At 43.1% G+C, this 22,076-nt stretch overlaps 1 protein-coding gene across 17 annotated transcripts in view; it reads left to right on the forward strand.

Moving 5' to 3' along the window:
• Nucleotides 1-2,655: 2,655 nt before the first annotated feature.
• LOC118503523 (probable phospholipid-transporting ATPase IA) overlaps nt 2,656-22,076 on the forward strand; it is a 62,799-nt gene continuing 43,378 nt past the window's right edge. For 6 of the 17 annotated variants that reach the window (XR_004905191.1, XR_004905190.1, XR_004905192.1 and 3 more), the window contains exon 1: nt 17,382-18,518. Coding sequence is in view for 11 of the 17 variants with exons in the window: in XM_036036887.1 (XP_035892780.1) it covers nt 17,768-18,518 (751 nt within the window). In the remaining 6 variants the exon portion in view is untranslated. Of the gene's footprint in view, nt 3,244-17,379; nt 18,519-22,076 lie in introns of those variants that run through there. The other 11 variants (XR_004905189.1, XM_036036886.1, XM_036036885.1 and 8 more) reach the window with 8 other exon arrangements.

Here is a 22,076-nt window from a genome sequence, read left to right on the forward strand (position 1 = left end):
GGCAAAACGTTCGGGAGAGATTGTAACTGCAAAAAATGTCATCATTCGGTGGAACGAAAGCTGTAACCATGAAATCGTGGTCCTGCGTTCTGGCACCATGCCTTTGCACTCATTGTGGTCAGAAGAAAGTCGGTTTAGAAAAGTGACTCCTGCAAAGTTTCTTTCTCATTGCGTCAATTGTTGGCAAAGGTTTTAATTTTCAAAACTTTTGCTCTTTAAATGATTTATGTCAGGCGAAAGAATTATTTAGCCACATCAAATTTTAAAATATTAGACAATGACCAAGTCTTTTCTTCTTTTGAGTGATCGAAATATTACATTTTTTCGATCTGTATTGCCATATAGACAGAAATGAGAAAGAGAGAGAGAGAGAGAGAGAGAGAGAGAGAAAGAAAAAGAGAGAGAGTCAAGAAACATATGAGAATTGACAGAGGGAGAAATAAAAGCGAATTGAGAGAGAATGAAGAGAGCGAGAGATGAGAGCAAATTGAGAGCAAATCTCTATAGAAATGATGCAAGATAAATAATCGAATAAAAGAATGAATGTGAAATAAGAGAAAATGAGAAAGAATCTAGAGAGAAATGAGGAAGAAATGTGTAATAATCGAGAGGGAGAAAGATGAGAAATTAGTAAAAGAATCGAGAGAGAAATGAAAGAGAATCGAGACAAAAATTAGGAATTGAATTCTGAAAAATGGAAAAAACAAAAAAATGAGAAAGAAATGAGAAGAGATTGAAAACAATTCAGAGAGAATCGAAAGAAAATCGAGAAAAATAAGAGACAATCGAGAAAGCATCGGGAACGAATGGAGAGAAAAATGAGAGAAAAATAAAAAAGAAAGTGTGAGAGAACCGAGAGAGAATAGAGAGAGAAATGAGAGAGATTCCAGAGAAAACCGAAAGTGTATCGAGAGAAAATCGAGTGATAATTGAGAGAGATTCGAGAGAGCATCGAGAGAGATCGTGAGAAAAAATCGAGAAAGAAAGTGAAAGCAAATCGAGAGATTCTTAAGTCCACCCCTTCCCCTTTCCCTTTCTCACCAAACTATCTCTCCTTTCTTTCTCATTTCTCTCTCGTTTCCAACTAATTTCTCTCTCGTTTCTCTTTGGACTCTTTCGCATTTCTGAGTAATTTCTCTCTCCATTCTTTCTCACTTTGCTCTCATTTTTCTCACATTTCTCTTCCGATTTTCTCTCATTTCTCTCTGATTTTTCTCTCAATTCTCTCTCATTTCTTTCTCATTTATTTATTATGTTCTATCGTTTTTCTCTCGATTCATTCTCATTCCTTTCTCCATGCTCTCTCATTTCTCGCGATACCTTCTCGATTTTTTTTTTCGTTGATCTCTCGATTCTCTTTTGATTCATTCTCGATTCTCTCTCATTTATCTATCCATTCTCACTCATTGTTCTCTAATTTCTTTCCCGATTCTTTCTCTTTTCTCTCTTGACTCTCTCTCTCTTTCTCTCTCTTATTGTTGTCGAACCAACAAAACAGATCGAAAAAAGTTATAATTTTGAACGACTATTAGGTCAAACTAGCGTATAGATCTACCAGAGCGGACCCTATTTCACAGCCGAAAATCAAAGCAAAACGAACCGGCCAAACAACTTATCAACTTGTTTCATCGATTCAATCTTCATTATCCCATTTTTAGGTTCAGGATGCCGAATTACAGGTGGCAGTGTGAAATTTCGTTAAAACATTCAAGCGCTTTACGATGCCAGATTGGCTGTGTAAACCCTGCCTGAAACCTCTGTAAAACCTACAGTCACCGACATATGTTTCAAAACGGTTATTTGCAGCTTGCAATAGCCACACCTAGATGGCGCAAACATCGATTGCTTGTATGTTATGACAGATAGATGGCGCTTACAGCGTAAAAGAGGACAAAGACAGTGACTATGCATTATTCATTAGGCAACTTTTAACTATTGTTTAATATATTTTAATATTATTTATATTTAAAACGCATTTCATATCATCATACCTACCTTTTTAAAACCTAGCACTTCGGACTGGCCTTTGTCCGAAACAAAATCTCTTGAAATCTGGTTTTGTTGAAAAAGTTTCTTTACGATTCACATCCTGATCCTTCTGATATCCGTTGTAAAGTTGAATAATACTGACGACATTTCTATTTTAATATTTTATTACTGATAAGCAATCGTGCATTTTCGCTGTGCAAGATCCGATTCATTTAGCCAAGTGTGATAATTTAAGGGACGGTTTCTATCGAAAAAAAATCTGAAAAATCGTTGTTTTCTTAAATTTTGTGCCTTAATTGATTTATCACACACATTTTCTTGTTAGCATTAGCCATACCATTAAACAATACTCGCTGGACATTTGTAGAGTGTTTTCCGATGTAAATACTAGTCCGTTTTTGCATGCCGTCACTAATCAGTGTAGCCCACTGTCCATATCAAACTAAAACAAACACTAATACCACCAGCATGCTGCATCGCTGCACCACTTCGTTAGCATTCAAAATTAGCTCTACCGTTCGCACTCACCATACCCACCCATGTGTTCATTTCATTTCTCGTCCGCCCTGTAAACGGCCGTTACAGTACAGTGGTGTGCCATTTCTTATCTCGTGCATTTGTACACAAACCAAATCTTGGCTGGCTTCACCGGGACTATCGCTGCCCGAAGCAAAGGTCCGTTCCGGCTGATAAGTTGAAGCCGAGAAGCACACGCACTGGAAGCGATTTAGTTAGAGTTTTCAGCCACGGGTACGGCTGGCTGCATTCGGTCCGATACACGAAGGGAAACCCGGTCAGTGAGTTTTGTTTTACCATCTTCGCAAACTGTATACTAAGTGTGAAGTGTATCGTCATCAGTGCTAAATTAAATTACCGCAAACGTCAGGGCAAAGCGTGTGGGTGTTGGTACCGGGCAAGTGACACAATTAAAGAGCACAAGTCGTCAGAGTAGGTTACGATGGGTCCCCACTAAAAAAAACCCGACGAAAGAAAATCGAAGTGATAGAAGCAAAGTTTGGTGATGTTTTGTGTGTCCGATTGTGCTTACCATCGTTAAGTTCCGTGTCACAATTTTTGCGCCCGGTGAACGAATCCACAGCGTTTGCTTTTAAGTGATGGACTCAGTGGCGAAAGTGTCACGCTGCGTTGCCATAGTGAAGGCGCTCTCCACCAGACTGCTACGGCGTGTCCGGCGGCGTTTGCACCGTCGCAATTATAATCGACTTTCCCCGCTGGACGATGGCAACATACGCAGTAAGTACCGAAAAGGTGCCCGCCAGGGTGCCACGATTTGAAGGAATTATTAGCTGTTACCGCATTTAAACCTCTCCCCCAACCAAGCTGCGTAAAACTCACCCCGAGCGAAAGCAGCTGTCTGTCTGTATTTTGCATGTGTTGTTATTTTTATTTCACTATTGTACGCTTCAAATGAAACCAGGTGAGAGATAAAAGAGAGAGAGAGAGAGAGAGAGAGAGAGCTTAACAGAGCGCACGCGCTTTATTTGCCCGGTTTATGTTGAGACCGAGCGTGCCAGAGCAAAACAAAATCAGCTGATCCCGGGTTTTGTTTGATTGCATACCCCTCAGCCGCATGCTGTTCCGGTCGTACGTTACAGGGTGATCCATCGTGAATCTGAGCAGCTGATAAGGGTAATGTGATAAAATGGATTTAATAGCTTTATAAGAGCTTTATGCATTCCACCCGTTTGTTCACTGTGTTCGAACCCTCGACCTGTTGATGAACCAAAGCTTGAGCATGAGTTCTACAAGGAGGTACACAATTTGTTAGGTTAAATCATAAAGCAGATGGGAGCTCAACGCGTTGGCTCGACGAGTGTTTTATCAATTTGGGATTCGAACTGAAACCAGGATAGTCCTGCTATCTCTATTCGTAACATTAAGGAACCATTCGTATTCCTATGGAGGTGCCATGTGGGGCGGACCGGTGGTACAGAGGACAACGGCGCCGGTCTTTATAGGGCAGAACCGGGGCTCAAATCCCATCCGGAACGTTCTAATAGCTTAGGAGCTTCCTAATCGAGCATTCTTCTAAAAATTTGAATGAATCATCATCATGTCATCATCACAAATGTCTAGAAACCTTTTCTCGTATGATGCACATATAATAAGAATTTTAAACTTATTGAAATCTTATATTTATTAAGCTTATTTCGAATGACGTTTGCAAGGGACCATATCGCGACACACACTTTAAATTGAAGCTAAAGAACTCTGTTCATACCTCCACGCCCACTCCACGCCAATGGAACGCTAGTTTTTCTCTTTTTATTTATATTTTATATAGTATTTATTATTTATTTAGTATTTAGTATTCATTAAATACATTTTTTTTGTATTTATTTTCCCTCGGCAGAGAAGAAAATATGCTTATATTAATGCTTATATGTTAATATGTATGCAGGAGTAGAAATTCAGGTACGGGTAAAATCAAATCATGGAAATTCGGCCTTTTTTCATGTTGTGCTATGGGGCGGCCCGGTTGCCGAGGCGACAGCGGCTCTGGTCTTCACAAGACAGGGCCGGGGTTCAAATCCCACCGAGACCGCACTCCCGTACGTAAGGCTGACTAATTTACTACGGGTAAAATCAGGTCACAGAAACCCAGAAATGGCAGGCCGAGACATTTCGAGGTTGTAGTGCCAAAGAAGAAGAAGAAGTTATCAAAATAAATTGTTTTTATAATATTGAAAAAATATATGCAGAAAATGTTCGGAGAATGTTGAACAAAGCTTAACTTTTGGTCGTCTAGATGCCCTAGAAACAACGAAATTAAACTTACAGTAACGTTCCGACGCATAGCACGTAATGAACACGGAATGAACTTCACCATGGCAACCGGGATGAACTTTGGCGGGATAAAGGTTGCTCAATCAGCACACTTCTCGTTTGAATTTTAGTCACGTGCTATGAAAAATAAATGATACGTTCCTGAACGCCTAACAAACCTTACAGCACATAAATAATTATTATTTTCACGAAATGTGCCACTCAAATAAACGCCCGCCGATCCGTTGTTTACCAATTACCCGATGGCCGACGGATTTTAAGAAAACCTTCAATCAACGCATCCAAACCGGGGCTGCCTTCCCATCGATTTGATATTATATTTTTAAAACCTCCCATCTTAATGGAAATATCTATAATTCACTTCCCCAAACGCAATCCTTGCTACCAATGCCGTCGTTCGGTATTGCATGCCGTACCAGCGTAGCGTGATGGAGGGCTCGGGTTTTTTTTTACGAATTTTGGAACGTCCTTGATTTCGCCCGCCCTCAAACACTGGACACAAAATCAATGCTCGCACTCGGAGCCATAGTCGGTAAATAGTTCATACCGACTCATGAGTTAAAATAAGTGAGTGAAATAATCGGTCGAAAAAAAAAACAACTCTGAAATCACTAGCTACTGCCTGTCAGTCAGCCCACGGGTACACGGGAAAAATAGTTTCCCAAATGCCACTTGTCTCTGTAAGGTAAAGTTTTCTGAGACCATTCCCCTCGCAAACCTAACGAGTGCGTGTGTGTTTGCGTCAAGGATGAGGTACAGTTGTGAAGTTATGCACCGTTCCTCCTGTCAAAATTGTACCTTCCCAACCGTATCATTAAACTCACATTCGGGCTAGCAGCACATTAATCTACATTATACGAACGATGCCCTCTCCCGTCCAAGTTATCTAGCGTTTACATTAGGACACAAGTCATCAGGCACACAATGTCACCGGTACAATGTTCTACGCTGCCGGATAAACACCCCATATAAACTGGTGGATCATAAAAATATCACACCCAAGCATGCTTTCCACTGCATAAATGTTTGCTCCAATGTGCGGGCGATCCTCTGGCCAGCAAACGGTACACAATGTATTTCCCGGCTGCTGACAGTGAACCTTCCCACCGCTTACAACATATTGACCTAGAAAAATACCTAGAACGGTTTGCCGCCAGTGAGTCATCGATACGTGAGGGCCGGCATTGCTGACGACGGCGTGCAGGTTGCGTGTAGCATGCATTATTACCTACCCGATCATAAAACTAAAGTGACAGTGACACAATTGCTGTGTGCTGCAGGAAGGTGTCATGATGATGGAGAAAAATTTGCAGACTCACACCAACAAACAAAAAAATCTCACCCCCACACATCAAGTTGTCGACTCTGGTTTGTAAACGATGCCCATCAGTCTGGTAGTCTGGACCTAACCTCGCTGACTGATGATGATCTGCTCACCGAAGACCATTAGACCCTGCAAAAGGTAGTGACAGCTTCGGGAAACAAATCCATTAGGATTGTCCGATTTCTAAGGACACCAAAACGGCACAAAAAAAGCTCAAAACAAATTTTCGTTTTCCTTTTTTTTTTTTTTTTGTTGCTCGCCATCCTTTTATTAACACCTTGCACTAACCAGACACCGACACCGGGGTGTGGCTTGTTTTACTAGCAATTTTTTTCTTTCGAAGCCAAGCCTAGAAACCTCATCCTCCCGAAAGAATAGAAAAAAAGAGGTGAAATGAAAGCGAAAAGGTGTGCCATTATCAAAGGTCCTGGGGCCATTAGCTCGCGACCATTAAACCGGTTGATGGGTGCATTTCACCAGCGCTGTTTTTTTTTTTTTTTTGACGGGCTTGGGGATACCCTCCAACAACCCAAAAAGGAAGGAAAGCGAAATACCATTCCTTCCAGCGTGCAATTTGACCGCTTGCAAACCAAACACTGACCGGTCCGTGTCGGTGGCGACTGACAGCTTGGATCCTGTGGAAAATGTGGACCCGCTTACTGTTCTCACGTCTCGAAGGTCCGGGCTATCGATTACTACCGACACTGTGTGTGTGTCCGTGTGTTTGATAATTTCTTCGCGGGGTTTTTTTTTCGCCCGTGATTTGATTACACCTGCTGTCGTGCGTGCGTGACACAGAGCGATGATGAAGCTTAACCGCAAAACCACGGCCAGCGTTATCACCAAACACGGACTGCTCCACTGCTGTCACAGGGTGATGAAATTGGACGAAATCTCATCCGATTGAAGTGTCACCAGTTCGGTTCGGTTATTGTTTGCTTTCCATCGATAGGAAAAGTTGAGGAATCGTATGCAAACGTATGAACCCAGAAGCTTTCTAATGCTTGATGTTAGAAGACGTTGAAATACCAATTTAACAATAAATTGCATACCTTAAGGCGCTTATGTAGAAAATGTGTCGACTACAATTATGATGAATGTATCTGAAGTCAAGGGCATATTTTTTAAATTATTTTTCTAATTATTTAAAAAACAGTAAATGCTAGCAGATCCTCCATTTTTCAAAATTGTCAACATGTTAAACATGAGACAGTACTTCCCCTTCTATCCACAAACTGGACCACGTGTAACAATTTCTTTACTAGAATTCTTTAAAATCCTCCAGTGCTGACATTCTGAGCTCATCAATACTCTACTGTATCAGTCATAAACAGATTCCTCAATATCGATCTCTTCATGTATCGTAATCCATAGCTAATAAATCCGATGCATATTTCACCAACTAAATTTCGGAATCAATTTTTTTTTTAGTTTTGCTTTCCTTTTTTTTCGGCCACCGGAACGTTTTTCTTTTTAGTTTAAACTATCATTCTTTCATATTTTGGAGCACTTGAATGAAATTAAAAAGAATTAAAGTATAAAATAAAAATTTTAAAACCCAGCGCCTGAAAGTATCTTCTTCTTCTTCTTCTTTGGCACAATGGTCTCGGCCTGCCATTTCTGGCTTTCTGTGACTTAATTTTACCCCTAGAAAAGTAGTCAAGCCTTACTACGTACGGGGAGGCGGTCTGGATGAGATTTGAACCCCGGTCCTGCCGTGTGAAGACCGGCACCGCTGTCGCCTCGGCCACCGGACCGCCCAAAGTATGCCTGAAAGTATGCTACCCTATATTGCATTGCAGCGCATGCCATTTCTTAAAAAAGCGTTCAAATGTTAAAAAAATGCATTCTTTCAGATAACAAAGACTTTATTATTTTTAAGGTATTTAAATTGAGCAGCAAATGGTTTAGTTTGGTCTGGGTAGAGATTGTTCGAACGAAGTCGACAGAAGATATAAACGCGGGACTTTCACTATAAAATCAGATAATTTTTAAGAGTAAAAGGAGAGGGAAAAAGAGGATCCATCCGGTTTCTTGAATGCCATCGTCGAGATGTGTTTTAAACCTCTCCGTTTCGTAAGAATCTTGCAAGCTTACTATGCAACCCTATAATGCAATTGAGCACTATAACTTCATAGCCTATAGCATACATTCAGGCGTTGATTTATGTTTGAATTTTTATTGTTTCGACGGGAGAAACGGCCTCCCCGTATCGCTATATTAATCTTCCTAATTTGAAATAAATAAAACTCTTTCATCAACTGTAAAAGGAAGACTTGCAATACTCCCGTAGGCAAAAAGTCTTTTTTTTTATTCATAAAGAACGGCCCAGCTGTATTGCTCAAAAAGTCAATTTAAACTGATTGAAATTTCCCATTCCCATGCGCCTCCTGGGAGGATTCGGCAACCACACCCCACTCGAACCGAGAAAAAAAAACCCGTTTCGGTGCCCCCACAAAACTTTTGGCACTCAATCGCACAAATATTTGTGTCGTAAATCCGGTCGCTAATCGCGATCATTCTAAACGCACCCTCCAATACCAGAATTAAACCTTCTCGTGTCCAAAGGATGGAGCGCATTCCAGCGAAAGACGGCTTCACCCTGCGCGATCATTATCGCGTTAACATATTGCGCTTTTTATGACCTAGAATTCCACTCAACCCTACGAGACTCCCGGAGCGAGAGGGAGAAAAACGGGAGAGGGAGAGTTTGTGTGCGATGGAGGGCTTTATTTGTTCCCGGTCGATCCCTTTCGCGGACCGCGCTGATAACGCCTGTGGCCTGCTGTGATGTGAAAGCTTTCATTTCGCTAATCGATTCCGCTAACCGGCCGGCAACTGAAATGACACTCGCTGTTGGAATGATTCCTTTATTTCATTTCATTAGGGGTGGGGTTTTTTTGCCAGAGAACAATACAATCAAAACAACAGAAACAAAAAAAGTTCCATCTCAAATGTATTCATCTAATCCAGTTGCCTCTAGGGAAGCAGCAAGAGCTATCATTTAATTGCCGCATGGGAGTAAACATTTCTGAACTGGGATTTTTTTGCGAGTTTTTTCCTACGCCAAACACCCGCCATACCACGTGACAGTTTAAGCTGCATCGTGAGCAAAATGCAATTTATATTATCCCCTTTCACTACGGATGCATTTGGTTTTTTAAGTGTGGTAAAGGAGTAGCTGTTTCCCGTTTTTCCACTGCCATTATTCTACACACAGGCCGGCCAGAACAGCGGGCCCAAAAGTTTAGTCATTTGTCGTGACCTTATCTCGCTGCAGAAGTGTATTAAAACAGAGCTCTTCGCAAGAGCTGCCAGAGCGGTCGGTCGGGAGCAAATTTTCAGCGCACAAAAGCCCAGCTCGAATGTCAGAGTTTATCCCGGCGTTATTGTTTTGCCAAACTACTCGCTGAACGGTATGCATCAACGCTTTGACTTCCGGGTTTTGTTTTTTTTTTTAACTTCTTCTTCTTCTACACCTTAAAGTGGGCTTAAAGTGAGCTAAACTCGCAACAAACAACAAGAGTGAATAAACTATATCGTACCACCCTTTTTATACATCCATTTTCTGCTGACAATCGTATACATATAAATAAATTATCGCTCGTTGAATGTTGTTCTCCTTATGCGGGCCGGACAAAGGGATCGGCTAAATCGAGCCGCAGCAAGGCTTTAAAAAGCCCTAGAATCATCGGTCCCGCCAGCTCGATTGCCTCCGTCCAGTTCGGTGAGGCTGTACGATGCAAACGGTTTATTGTGATTCGGTCCCGGAAAACCTTTCGAACGGGATGTATCCCTTTAATCCCAGAACGGGCGAGAATCAAGATTTATCTAACATCCTTTCGTTTGCATAATCTTTTACGGAGGCTCCAACACAAGTGTGTGGCCTAGGATGGAATGCTGTTTATGGGTGGAAAAGTGTATTTCGATGCGTTTATTGTAACTCGGTTACACTATCACCAACAAAATCAGAGCAAATAATGGTTCAAACTAACTGCCCTATATTCAATTCAATGCATCTTTTTCCCCTCGAGCACAATTTAACAATTATTTTCAACTTAGAAACAACTTTTTCTCCACGGTACGGTACGACCTGCTAGGCAAGTCCTGCACCGAGGCCATTTTTTAATTAATTTTCTATTTCAAATTTCATCACCACCACCTAATGGTATAAATATTTGCTCATCAAACCTTCCCCTACCGAGCCAACCGCCAAGCCCTGGCCATTGCTGCCAATGCCGATGGAGGCGCATGGTCCGCCGTACAAAACATTCGCCCGCTGGGGGACGGCTTGGTGCCACTTTCCCTACACCGCTACACCGGAGCAAAATAAAATTGTCTATTATTCATCATTTCCGGCAATCATCTGGTGTGGCTGAGCATGTGCTACACCGTGATAGAATCGCAAAGATGCGGCCGGCCGAAGTGCAATCGCCGAGAGTCGTAAAGGCTGGCGTCATAAAATGCTTTCGTCCTCGTGGCGTCGTCGTCGTCGTCGGTGGATGCTTTGGGGCTGCTAGCTTGAGCAAACAGGCAACACCAGCCTGTCCACCCAAACGAATGCCAGCGGGTGTTCGTACATGTGTGTGTGTGTGGGATTTTATGCGTCCGGCCGTTGCGATTCTGCTGCTGCTGCTGCTGCTGCGAGTCCACGTGCTGCTAACATTAAAACAAAAAATGCTTTCAAAATCGAGCCTCTACTGGCCACAGGCTTTTGAGGGCATACAACGTGAGAGAGAAAGAAATGCCTTAAGGTGGTAGAGCATAATATCGGCCGAATGGCTGCAAACACCATCCAGCTCCAAGGGGTAAATTTACCCACCGATCCAACAACATAAACACTCTCGCACACATACACACACAATCACAATCCTGCTCGAGGGAGTTAAAGGGACTTTCCCAATTATCGTACAGCTCCACTTACACGTCGGTGCCCCCCGGGTTGGGAAGCCACCACCACGTAACGACGTTATGATAATCAACTTCATTCACGTTAAAGCTGCTCAATGAAGGCACCCCGGACTCGTCTTGACTCGACGACGACGACGACGACCGCCACCATTGTTTTTTGGTTTTTATTTTGTTACTGGGCGGTTGGGGGAATGTTTGCTACTCCGAAATTGGATGTGTACCCGAAGAAGCTAGTGCCATTTTGTGGCTAGCTGTGGGTGCCTGTGGTAGCATGTGTGGGCTGTGAGCTTTCCTCCCCGTTCGGCAACCAACGGGCACATGGTTTTAATTCATATAGAAGTTCTATTTTCCTTTTATTTCTCTACTTTGGAACCTGTTTTGAACCGCCTTTTTTCTAATACATTCGAGATGCGTAAAAAATTATTGAAAAAGGATGCAAAAATAAAATTTCTGTATTGCGATTTGCATACCTTTGTGCGTAGTATTGAATATAGCATACATTAAGGCGCAAAACATTGTCGCATACTTTAGAGGGTATCAAATGTTATTAAAAGTTTATTAAACAAGCAATTAATGTTGTTAATTGAATTATTTAAAGTAAATATAAGTCTATTTTAATTATTCTAATGTTACTTGGAGTGTTTATCTTGCCTTATAGCTTATTTCTTATAGAATGCAGCTTCGCCATTCTCTTAGAAGAATTAAAGAATTAGAACAAGAGAAAGCAACTGCTACAAACTACCAAACCGTTTCTAATCTTCTCAAGAGCATTGGCTTTATCGTGTGAAAAGCTCTTTAAGAAGCATGGGAAGGCCGATAAAAAAACTCCCCCTAAATAAATAAATGGGCCAACCATCGATGCAGGCCACACACACTCACACAACTCCATCTCCGTATCGAAAACCAGAAAAAGAAAAGAATCGTTTTCAGGCAGCTTTAAAAAACATGAAAAAGCAGCACAAACCCGCAACCCGATGGTGGAAACTGCCGCCCGAAACCCGAATCGACGATATAAACAAAACTAAGTCCTTCCCTAGCTCACCACCGTTTGGAAAACCAACCACCGTTTTGGAAATCGTCTCCTTCGGCGTCCTTTGACAGGCGTCCCTCCGAATTTACCGAACCGAAAACCACGTGGACCACGAGCTCCGTATGCGACCGGGTCAGGCTCCTGTTTTACTCCTGCTCGTTGTTTCGTTATTTTATTTTATGTTTCCCTTCGCACGTATGCGAAACCTTTTCGCATGCAAAAGCAAACGGCCGATTGCAGGGTAAGCAAAACAAAAAACCCCCCAGCAAACTCACACATACACACAGTGCAGTGACATGATGCCGAAACTGCCGAAGCGTCCGACTGCTGCTGCTGCTGCCCGGCACAACGTTTTCTGTGTCAAATTGAGGGCGGTTAGGCACCCGGCACCGGGTTTCCTCGAAGATCGAACACAGCAAGGACGAACAGGACGCAGCAGCAGCAGGTCGGGAGGTCGATTTGCCGTTCGGATGCCGAACGGCCAACAACTCGAACGATGCGCACACATTCACACACACACACACACACCTGTCCGGAGTTCGGCTTTCGGAATAGCGGCTCCGTACACTGAAAGGGACGAACCGCAAGATCAGTTGCCGCAGGAAGCTCGGCCCGTGACAATCCGAACAACAAACGCTGCGAACTGTGCGCGTTGAGAGCCAACCGAAAAAGAGGCCCCGGGAAAACCGGGAAATTCATAACGTGATTCTTTCCGCGAAATCTGAGAAGAAAAACGGTGCGTTGCAGGAATTCCCAAATCTCCGTGTGTGCGAGAGCGTGTGTGGTGAACCGGAGGGCAGTGCAAAACAGCAGTGAAAATCACAACTTATTAAATAGGAATAAAGAGGAGACTTCATCCCAAAGGGGAAGATTTTGCCCGACCGGGTGAAAGCAAACGGTGAATACTGAGTAATGGTTAGCAAATCTCGCAGCAGGAAGAAGCCCCCGGATACACGAGTGCAATTTGTAAACACATCGTAGCCCGACACCGACGCGCGGCCCGAAATTCGTAAATCGGTGCTTTCCAGCAGCAGGGCTTCGGAGCGTAAGGGATGCGAATGAAAAATAATGTCCTTTCGAAGCGGGTGGAAAAATGATTACGAGTCTCCTCCACGTGTGCGAGAAGCGGGTGTCTTTGCTGTGTTGTGTTGGTGCGCGTAAGAAGATGATGATGGGTTGTGTTTGAAGGTGTGTAGCCGGAGTGTGTGTTTGTAAACATAAGCGAAAGCGTTATATTGGGTTTTTAGTGTTTAGGATGTGTTTTTTTTATGTTTTTATCTTATAATTTGTGTTGATAAGTTCTCAAGGTTTATTATTTCTCTATTACCTTTCTTTGTTACTTATACCTTTGTAATATTCACATCTCATTCTTGTTTAACCTAATTCGGTATTCATATACTAAAATTTATTGTTTACAATATTTTAAAAAATAATTTATATTTATATTAAAAGACAAAATACAGTCATCAATTTTTGTCATTTGTCAATACAGTTGTTGACAAAATTGGTCAACAATCTGTAGTTAAAGAAACAACAAAAGGGATTTATTTCTTAGATCATGTGATGTTACCTTCTTCTAGTGTTTTATACATAGAAGCGCTTGTAGTGGGGATGGTAATGACATGAAATGGAAAAGGAAGTAATTACTGGTTTATTTTTAACAATTTTAATCGGTTTCTATCCTTATTTTACTTTTGCCTTATTTTCTGTTACTTCAAACCACCATGACAAGTTTTTAGTACAACATCAAAGTTTTTAGTACAACTTACTTTTTGTTTGAAATTCAACAGAAATGTGAGCACATTAGTGATTTTGACGATCGTAAAATACAAAACAAAGAGTTTTTAGTGCAAAAAATATAAGAAATTTCATTTTTAGACCACAAAATCATCAATAAAGTGAAGCGCAAATAGCACTCTGAGTCACTTTGCAAAACAAACCACTCTGCACTTGCCGGTGTCGGGGTTAGAGATGAAAAGGGGAAACTCTCTTTAAATTTTCCCAGCCACCAGTTTGCCACTGTCGCGGTAAAACCAGGCCAAACTAAGCATCTTGCACGGTTCACGCTAACCATCTCCATCGCGGCCGAAAGGGAATAAACATGGCCCTTCGCCATTGCCCATAGCACCCGCACCTACTGAACCTACTGACACACACACAGTACATCAGTGTGCAGCACCCGTAAGGATCGCGCGTTAAGCTATTTTCGTACTGTAGCCGGCCTCCTCCTTCACACCGATCAAACCGAAACCAACACTGCTGACACACCCCCATCATTTTCATCGACGGGTTTCGGGGTGGGCCGGGAATCCATATTGAACACCACCCCTGGTACGTGCATTCCGATTGCTTTGGCGCGAAAAACGACCCGAACGGTGGTCAGTAATATTTTGCACCAATTGTAAAACCACTGTTTTGGCACGTGCTGCCCTGAACGATACTGCCGCCAACATTCCATTCGTAAAATCTTCCACCAGCACCGTGACCGTGAACGGGGTAGGTTGCTGAGATGAATCTGTTCTGCCTGCAAACGGTCGGTGCATTGCTAGAGAGGGCCGCTGCTTTGCATGCGGTGCAGCTTGTGAAGTGTGTCACCGTTCGGAATGATTGACGGCGGACCGAACCGAACCGATTGGCTGTCTATTAATGAGGCTGAAATGATGAGATTTTTCGCCAATGTTTATCCCGCGGGTGGGGTAATAAATAGATGTGTTTTGGGGGTTTCGTTGTCAACAGAACGTTAGCACAGAATGTTTGAACAACACTTTCCCCCCTTTTGAAGCATCATAATCGGGGGGCTTTTCTTCGATCGATTGATCAGTCAGCTTACACCAAACATCGTGACCATGAGTTTGGTTGCTTTCTCTTTCTCTTGCGATTCATGGCTCCCCGCACCCGGGGCGCGCTCGGTTAAAGCAAAGCGGTACATAAATTGTTTCAAGCCAACCTGGGTACATAATGCTGGCCAATTTATTATCTACGTTTCGTCGCACGTTTATCGAAACCGAAGGCAAAAAATACCCCTTCCGCCATCTACTCCCGTCCACAATCCCCTTCCCTTGCAGGACCGATATTGATCGTTTGCTTTGGGAGGCTTTCGGTTCCGCTTCGGCCTCAATCTTTAGCGTCCTCCGGAATCAGTTTAGGAAAAAAAACACAAAACGCAAGGTTAAGCAAGAGGAACGGTCTGTTTTGTCTTATTTATTTAGCATAAAGACAGATCGGATCCGGATACATGATCCAACCACCCTACGAAAGGGAGTAAATAAGTTTATAATGAGCTGTGCTTCCCGCAGCGTTGCTTCGGGGCGATTCGGCCTACGCTCTATGTTGGTTCAAATTCGAACATTCATGCTACGGTTCCTTCCCCGGTGTGGTTATCGGGAACGGATAATAACGGTAAAAGAGATGTCAAAAAAAGTTGTTGGTATACTTTTAACGCTTAAATCGATACTAAATGTCAATTATAACGTGGATGAAGTTGTAAGCGCCTCAGTCGGTGGTCAACATCCGCTTGCTAACTGGTCTGTCGTGAATGAAACGGCTAAGGCTGAAATGTTTGGTAGAATTCTCATGACGTTCCTGAGGAGCCTGCAGATTTGGGCTTTTATTACGAATATTTTGAAATTCAAACGAATTTTACAAACTGTCTTAAATAAAATTTTCAAATAACGCAACCAAATTAGTATAAAATTTTAACGCCTTGATAAACAAGCGTCAAATTTATTTTTGTTGCATACTTTCAGGCGTATATGGGTGATTTTTTTTGTCATTTTAATGCGAATTATTTGCAAAGCTTCGAAGCAACCGGAAACTACAAAGGGAAAGTCCTGTTCTGACATCCGCTAGCTAAGGTCCTATTATAGTCGATGCCATTCTCATGACGTCCCTGACATGTTTACAGCCTTGTCCTGCAGAAAAGAGTTAAATAAAGGCGAAAGCTTTCAGTCTAAGAGGCTGATAATTTTTCAATTAAAAGTTCTCGATAAAGAATCATTAACTTGCAAAAAGTGGTCAAAAGTATTGTGTTTGCCTACTTTCAGGCGTTAAACAAAATTGATTTAAATTTTAAACATTCTTTCTCAGTTTCTTCATGCTTTTACAATTATTCATATGAAACTAAATGAACTCCATACATTGTTTGGTTCAAAAATAACTTGACCTTGATGGCACACAACACAAACAACTGACCTCGGTCGGTTTTTTGAATTAATAATTAAATTTCGTTTCCGTTTCCGTCCGCTAGAATGTTTTTGTTTTTCTCGTTCCTTCCTTCCCATCACTTGCTGGTACAAACGCACAAGCATAAACATTCAAACATCATTCCCAAATCCAGCCCATTAACGGTTCAACGGTGTCACGTTAATGTGTGCGGATGGTGGAAAATTTAACGATTCTTAGTCACACTTCGTTATTATTTCGTGTTTCGTTTTTTTCTTTTGCCTTCTTTTTGTTTCAAAATGTTTTTTTCACGCATTTCACGCAGGGTACGTTGCTCCTGTTTGATGAAACGCATTGGGACGCGCAAAAAAATGGACCGGATCCGAACGGACCTCGTTTTGCTTTAACTCACGCGTAAAGACTCGTAGCACGTAGCTTTTGGCTTCCGGCCCAGAGCTCGAAGTGTTACGCGATTTTATTGCTTTTTATTTCTGACCGAAAAACCCCGGTGCCAACCAGTACCGGTCCAGTACGTGGAGTATGGAGCAGTATGAAAGGGGGGGTGGGAGGAAGTTTGGATCTGAGCTGAACATATTTATTGGTACGATTGGGTTGAGTTTTCATTGTTTTGGTGTGTTTGTGTGTGTGTAAAGGAAGTTATTATGCTTGTTAGTACCTCCGCAGCCAGGGCATAAATTCGATCTAATTATCGATGACCTGTCAAGTCAAGTGGTTTACCGGTAGATTTTTGGTTCCTTCATGAGTTATACATTATGTTCACATTATTTATAGATATTTGCATTTATTCTTGTAACATTTAGCATAGTTATATATTTTTCTTAATTTTGTTATTGAAATTACAATTCGTAAATCAATTTATCAGGCTTGAAGATGATTATAAATGTGTTAAATACAAAACTGACTAAGGATAAAACCGAGCAACATGATCATCCCAATGAGTTTTACATTTTATTGATATGATGTATGAAAACTTTGAAAAGTCGATTGTGAACGTATCAGTTTTGTATATTTTTATTTCTTTTACACAACTTTTTTGCCTTTTCCGTTGTCAGCTTTTTTAATAGATAAATAGATAAATATAATCTTTTTTATAAAAGAATAAGCTGAGAAAATACAAATCAAACAACAAAATGAAATGAGTTAAACACAGTGATGAAACTAAAGTTCAAAACACAAAACAAACAAAGTGCATTTTAACACAACATCCGCTCCACTGCCCTTAAGCTAACGCAAACGCATACATGGAAAACGTGTTCAAAAATCGCTCCACTTGTGATCCAGCGAAATGTGTCGCTTCTTGCCCACGTCGACCGCGCTCCGTGCTGGAACCGCGTACCGAGCCGCGGGTCACTTCCGGGTTGCGTGCCGTCATGCGTTACGCCGAACAACCCCCTAGCGCAATCGAATTAACCCACTGAACACTCACCGGACCGGATGTGGAATCGGTGCGGGTACGTACAGCAGAAACGCCAACGAACGGAAGCAGAACGAACAGTGGTGCAGTTTGCAGTGCCGTGCAAAAGATGCGCAAAAGCCCGAACAGCCTGTCGCCGATTGCGATCCTACCGAACACACCGCCTCCGGCACGTATCTTTGCGCAACCGGAAACACCTACGACCCCCCTGACGGATGGGACCGTTTCGCCGGCCACCACCTCCGACGCGCCCCCATGCGGGGGGCCGGTCGTGGTGGAGCTGCCGACTCCACTCGCCCGACCGTCCTCGATACGTAGCGCTTCCGGGTCCGGGCCACAGTTGCGCTTCAGCAGCCTGCTGGATCCGGGTGACATTACGCCCATCACCTCACCACTGCCAAGCGTCACGTCCGGCATGGCGGACGGGTCGATCTACACGATCTTCGGTGCGGAGAATGGGACCGCACCGAACGACCGGTCGAACCGGCGCCGTAGCTCGCTGTTTCTGTCCAACAGCGTGAGCAACGGTAGTGCCACCAGTGCCACACCGGCCGGCGGTTTGCTGGCCACGAACGGGTCGGCCGTGAACTGTAGCAGTATTAGCACGGGCCTTAGTCAGCCCAACCCGGTGGCTAGCAGTGTCAGTGCCTCCAATGCCAACAGTGCCAGCGCGAAATCGCGCTCCCGGCGTTCGTCGGAGCTGTCGCAGCAGAACTCGATGAAGTCGCACGCGTCCGTCAGCAGCAGCTCGCGCAAACGTAGCTCGCAGGCTCACATCGAGCTGAACGGGCCACCGTTGCGGGATCGGCCGCGCTGTCTCAAGTCGTCGTTTTTGCGCCGCAAGTGCAAAGAGTATGCAGGTAAGTGGAGGACGAAACGATACGAGGTGCATGCACACCAGAGCTTTACAAAACAAAAGCACTTAAAAGCTAAATCAATCCTAAGTTTTTTTTTCATAAACCTTTTTGAATTCATGACTTAGATCGATTTGTATCTGACGCAACTCACTGAATGGTTATATTCGGACCAAAGATCAGCGTGCGCCTAGATATATGCAATGTTTTTAACCAAGTAGCGTATGAAGTTTTCAACGTCTCGATAACCAGGCATGGTTTATATTTATCTTAAGCAATTTTTTAAACTATATTTGACACATTTTGGAAGCTCTGGAGAGTCAACTATTTTTATTATATCTCATCTATAATCCAGCACAAAACAGTCATATGTGACTAACTTCTTAATACCACGTAGGTGGCTAGTCAGTTCTCACTACAAATGGAAGGTCCGGACGGGATTTGAACCACAGTCCTGCTGTGTGACCACCAGACTGCTCTTTGCTAACAAACTTTGTCAGATACTGTATTTCATAAGTACTTATTTTAACCGAGCAAAACGAACAGACCGTCCTTGATGAGTAAAAAAAAAACTTCACCCTGCGGCAAAACATGGAGTAGAGGACGGAATAGCAGCTACGAATACCATTTCTTCATCGATTTTAATGCCGCATATGACAGCATATCCAGTGAAAAGCTACGCAATTAGCTCTTTTGGTCAGACAAGCTCACATGGCATGTTAGAATGGCCAATATCTCTCAGGGCCATTGGCTACCAGACTAAAGGACAGGTCCAACCGAGACTCTGAGGTGAATAATTAGAAGACCATCTACACTGAAAGCATAGACAGCATTGATTTGAGACATGCTTATGTAGCAGAAGCTTACCAAAGTAGTCAAACAGACGGCACAAAACCTTGGATTGGAGATAAACGGCGATGTTCAGGGGCGCCGGTCTTCACACGGCAAGACCGGGGTTCAAATCCTACCCAGACGTAGGCCTGGACTGCCTTGTTACGGGTAAAATCACTTGATTGGTAAGCCAAAAATGGCAGGCCGAGACCTTTCGAGGTTGTAGTGTAGGGAAGAAGAGACAGTTAAATAATCCTCGATCTCGGTCAGAGATCTCTCCATTGGGCAGCGAATTAGACTCGGCAGGCTACGGTTTGGCTGGGTACGTCATGAGAATAGCACCGGACGACCCAGCTAGCTGTGGTACACCAAGACAAATGTAGCCCCAAGTTGAGTTGAAGTGATGGCGTTGATGCTGCCACCAGAAGGGGGAGGATGTTCGATCGACAAACGTCGGCTCGCAGCCATACCTTACGGTTGAAAACTTCTAAGGAGCTTATGTTGTGCTTAACTGATACTTATGTCATAGACTAAAACCAGTTAATCAAAGAAGATGTCATTTAACCTTATAGAGTTTAACTCAAGTTTTTTTTTTATCGGACTATACTTTGTTCTGGAGTTTTTACAGAGAATTCTAATGTCAGTAGCTGGTGTTGAGGTGTTTATTTTACAATAACAATTTCAAAACAAAGCCAATATTAAATGTAAATACTCTAAATTAAAAACACTTCACACCATAAAAAAAGGCATAAAAGCCAAATAAATATTTTCATACTCAACCCTCTGGTTTCTGAAGAGGTATTAACCCTATCTTAACCCTTTCTATAGTTTCTCCAAATATCCTGATACCAAAAAAAATCAAAGAATTTCACAACCGAATTAAAAAACACTACCCTTTTTTCCGGGGAAAAAAAACAAGTTATTCAACCACACCACACTCGGTCGCCGGTTGCTTAATCTTGTGCAAAAAAACCCCCGGATTCTCTCAAGGACCACACACATTCACACATGCGACGCAATGTGCCACACTTGTTTGCCTCGTCGTTTGACGCATTAATGAACTCGCGTGTGCTAGAACGTTGCATCCTTGTGGAGAACCTCCTTTCACTCCTGCGCCATGACTTCATCTCCCGCCTTGCTGAAAGACGAGGCGGGTATCTGGTGCTGCTGAGTCTGATAAGAAATCGCCTGTTGGCGTGGAAAGCTTACTCGAAAGGAAAATGACTAGAGCGTAGCAAAGCAAAAGAAAAAAAAAACAAGGGAAGGAAGACGAGACCCGACCCCGGGACCAATCTCGTGTGTAAAAGCATTGTGCAAGCGATGCTGGTGTCCTCATCATAACCGCTTAAGGAGGTTCCTGCTCCTTTATACCTTGCCATCCCTTGCCCGGGGGCGGATTTTTTCGCACTTTCAGCTGAATTAATGCTGTGCGCTGCCCGGCATCGCTAACCTGTTTTGTAAAATTTGTTGCCAAGTTTGGAAAATTAATTTTACTTCAACTTTTATCAATTTGGAACAAAAAACCAATTCCACACCAGTATTTGGTTTGCCGAGCTTTTACCTCTTATCTGAATCATAATGAATACACTTGTTAGCGGATGTTATGTACCCGTGCCAGCAAATGGATTCCTTTACAACCAGCAATGCTCAGCGGAAACACGTGGGCTGCATTGGCAAATAATTCCACTAACCCACAAACAATAGACACAACGGAGATGCACTAGATTATCGTTGAGTGCACATTTAGTGATAAAATGTATGCACAGAGAACGCGAGAACGAAAACGAGGTACAGCCCACATGCCCACGCAAAGGAACACCTACAAAATGGCACTTGCAAATGCAAACATCGCTCCTGTCGCTGGAAAATGTTTTATGGAAAAAGGCTTCCCATTCCTCACGCCACAACGGAGGAAAAATCCCCCCCTACAGACAAACCCTTTCCCAACTGTCCCGTGGATCGTGGAGGTGTGGTGCAAGAGCATACACTCGAAAACCGAAATACTTTAACGGCCCGCACCATCCCTCACTTCCGGCCGATTTTTCCGATAGAGAACACGTCCAACATGTTTTCACTGCAACTGCAAAAAACCGGGCGGGGGGGGTAAAAAAAAGGGTGAGTCCGGACGGTGCTGGGTCGGTGGTACGCTTTATGCTTCGTGCTCGGAGCAAGCAAGCAGGAGCAATGCAGCAAATCTCGACATTGAGTAGACATCGAGCTTCGGTGTCGGTTTTTGATCGATATTTATTAAATTCCGTTCCGTAGCGCTTCCGCTAAATATCAACCGGGGCAACTTCCCCCGGGTCGTTTCTGTTTAGCTTGCTTGCTTCCGTCTGCAAGCGGATTCACGAGTAACGGGACGGGAAACGGTTGCGGGAAACTGAGAGCGATAATATTTAAAGGCCATTAGTGTTTGTTTTGGTTATGTGCGGGAGGGGGGGTGGGGGGGGGTTGTGGGCTGGGGTAGTTTGGAAATGCAATTTGCCCGAATGCAATGCGCTGCAATTATTTGCAAGGAATTATTTTAAGTTATTAAATTACCAATGCGCTTCAAATAAATGGTTTTTTGGAGAATTTGTGGTGATATGATGAAAGTAACCATGAATTAGAGTGGTGGTTATACTGTTCTGTTCGATAATACTTCATACAGGCAGCTGAAACGGTTTAAATCGCTTGCCAGTAACTTCTTTGCTTTGCAGGATAAGAAGCGCCTTAAAGTATGCAATTTTGGTA

This window comes from Anopheles stephensi, chromosome 2 (assembly GCF_013141755.1).
Source record: "Anopheles stephensi strain Indian chromosome 2, UCI_ANSTEP_V1.0, whole genome shotgun sequence".
Lineage (NCBI taxonomy): Eukaryota > Metazoa > Arthropoda > Insecta > Diptera > Culicidae > Anopheles > Anopheles stephensi.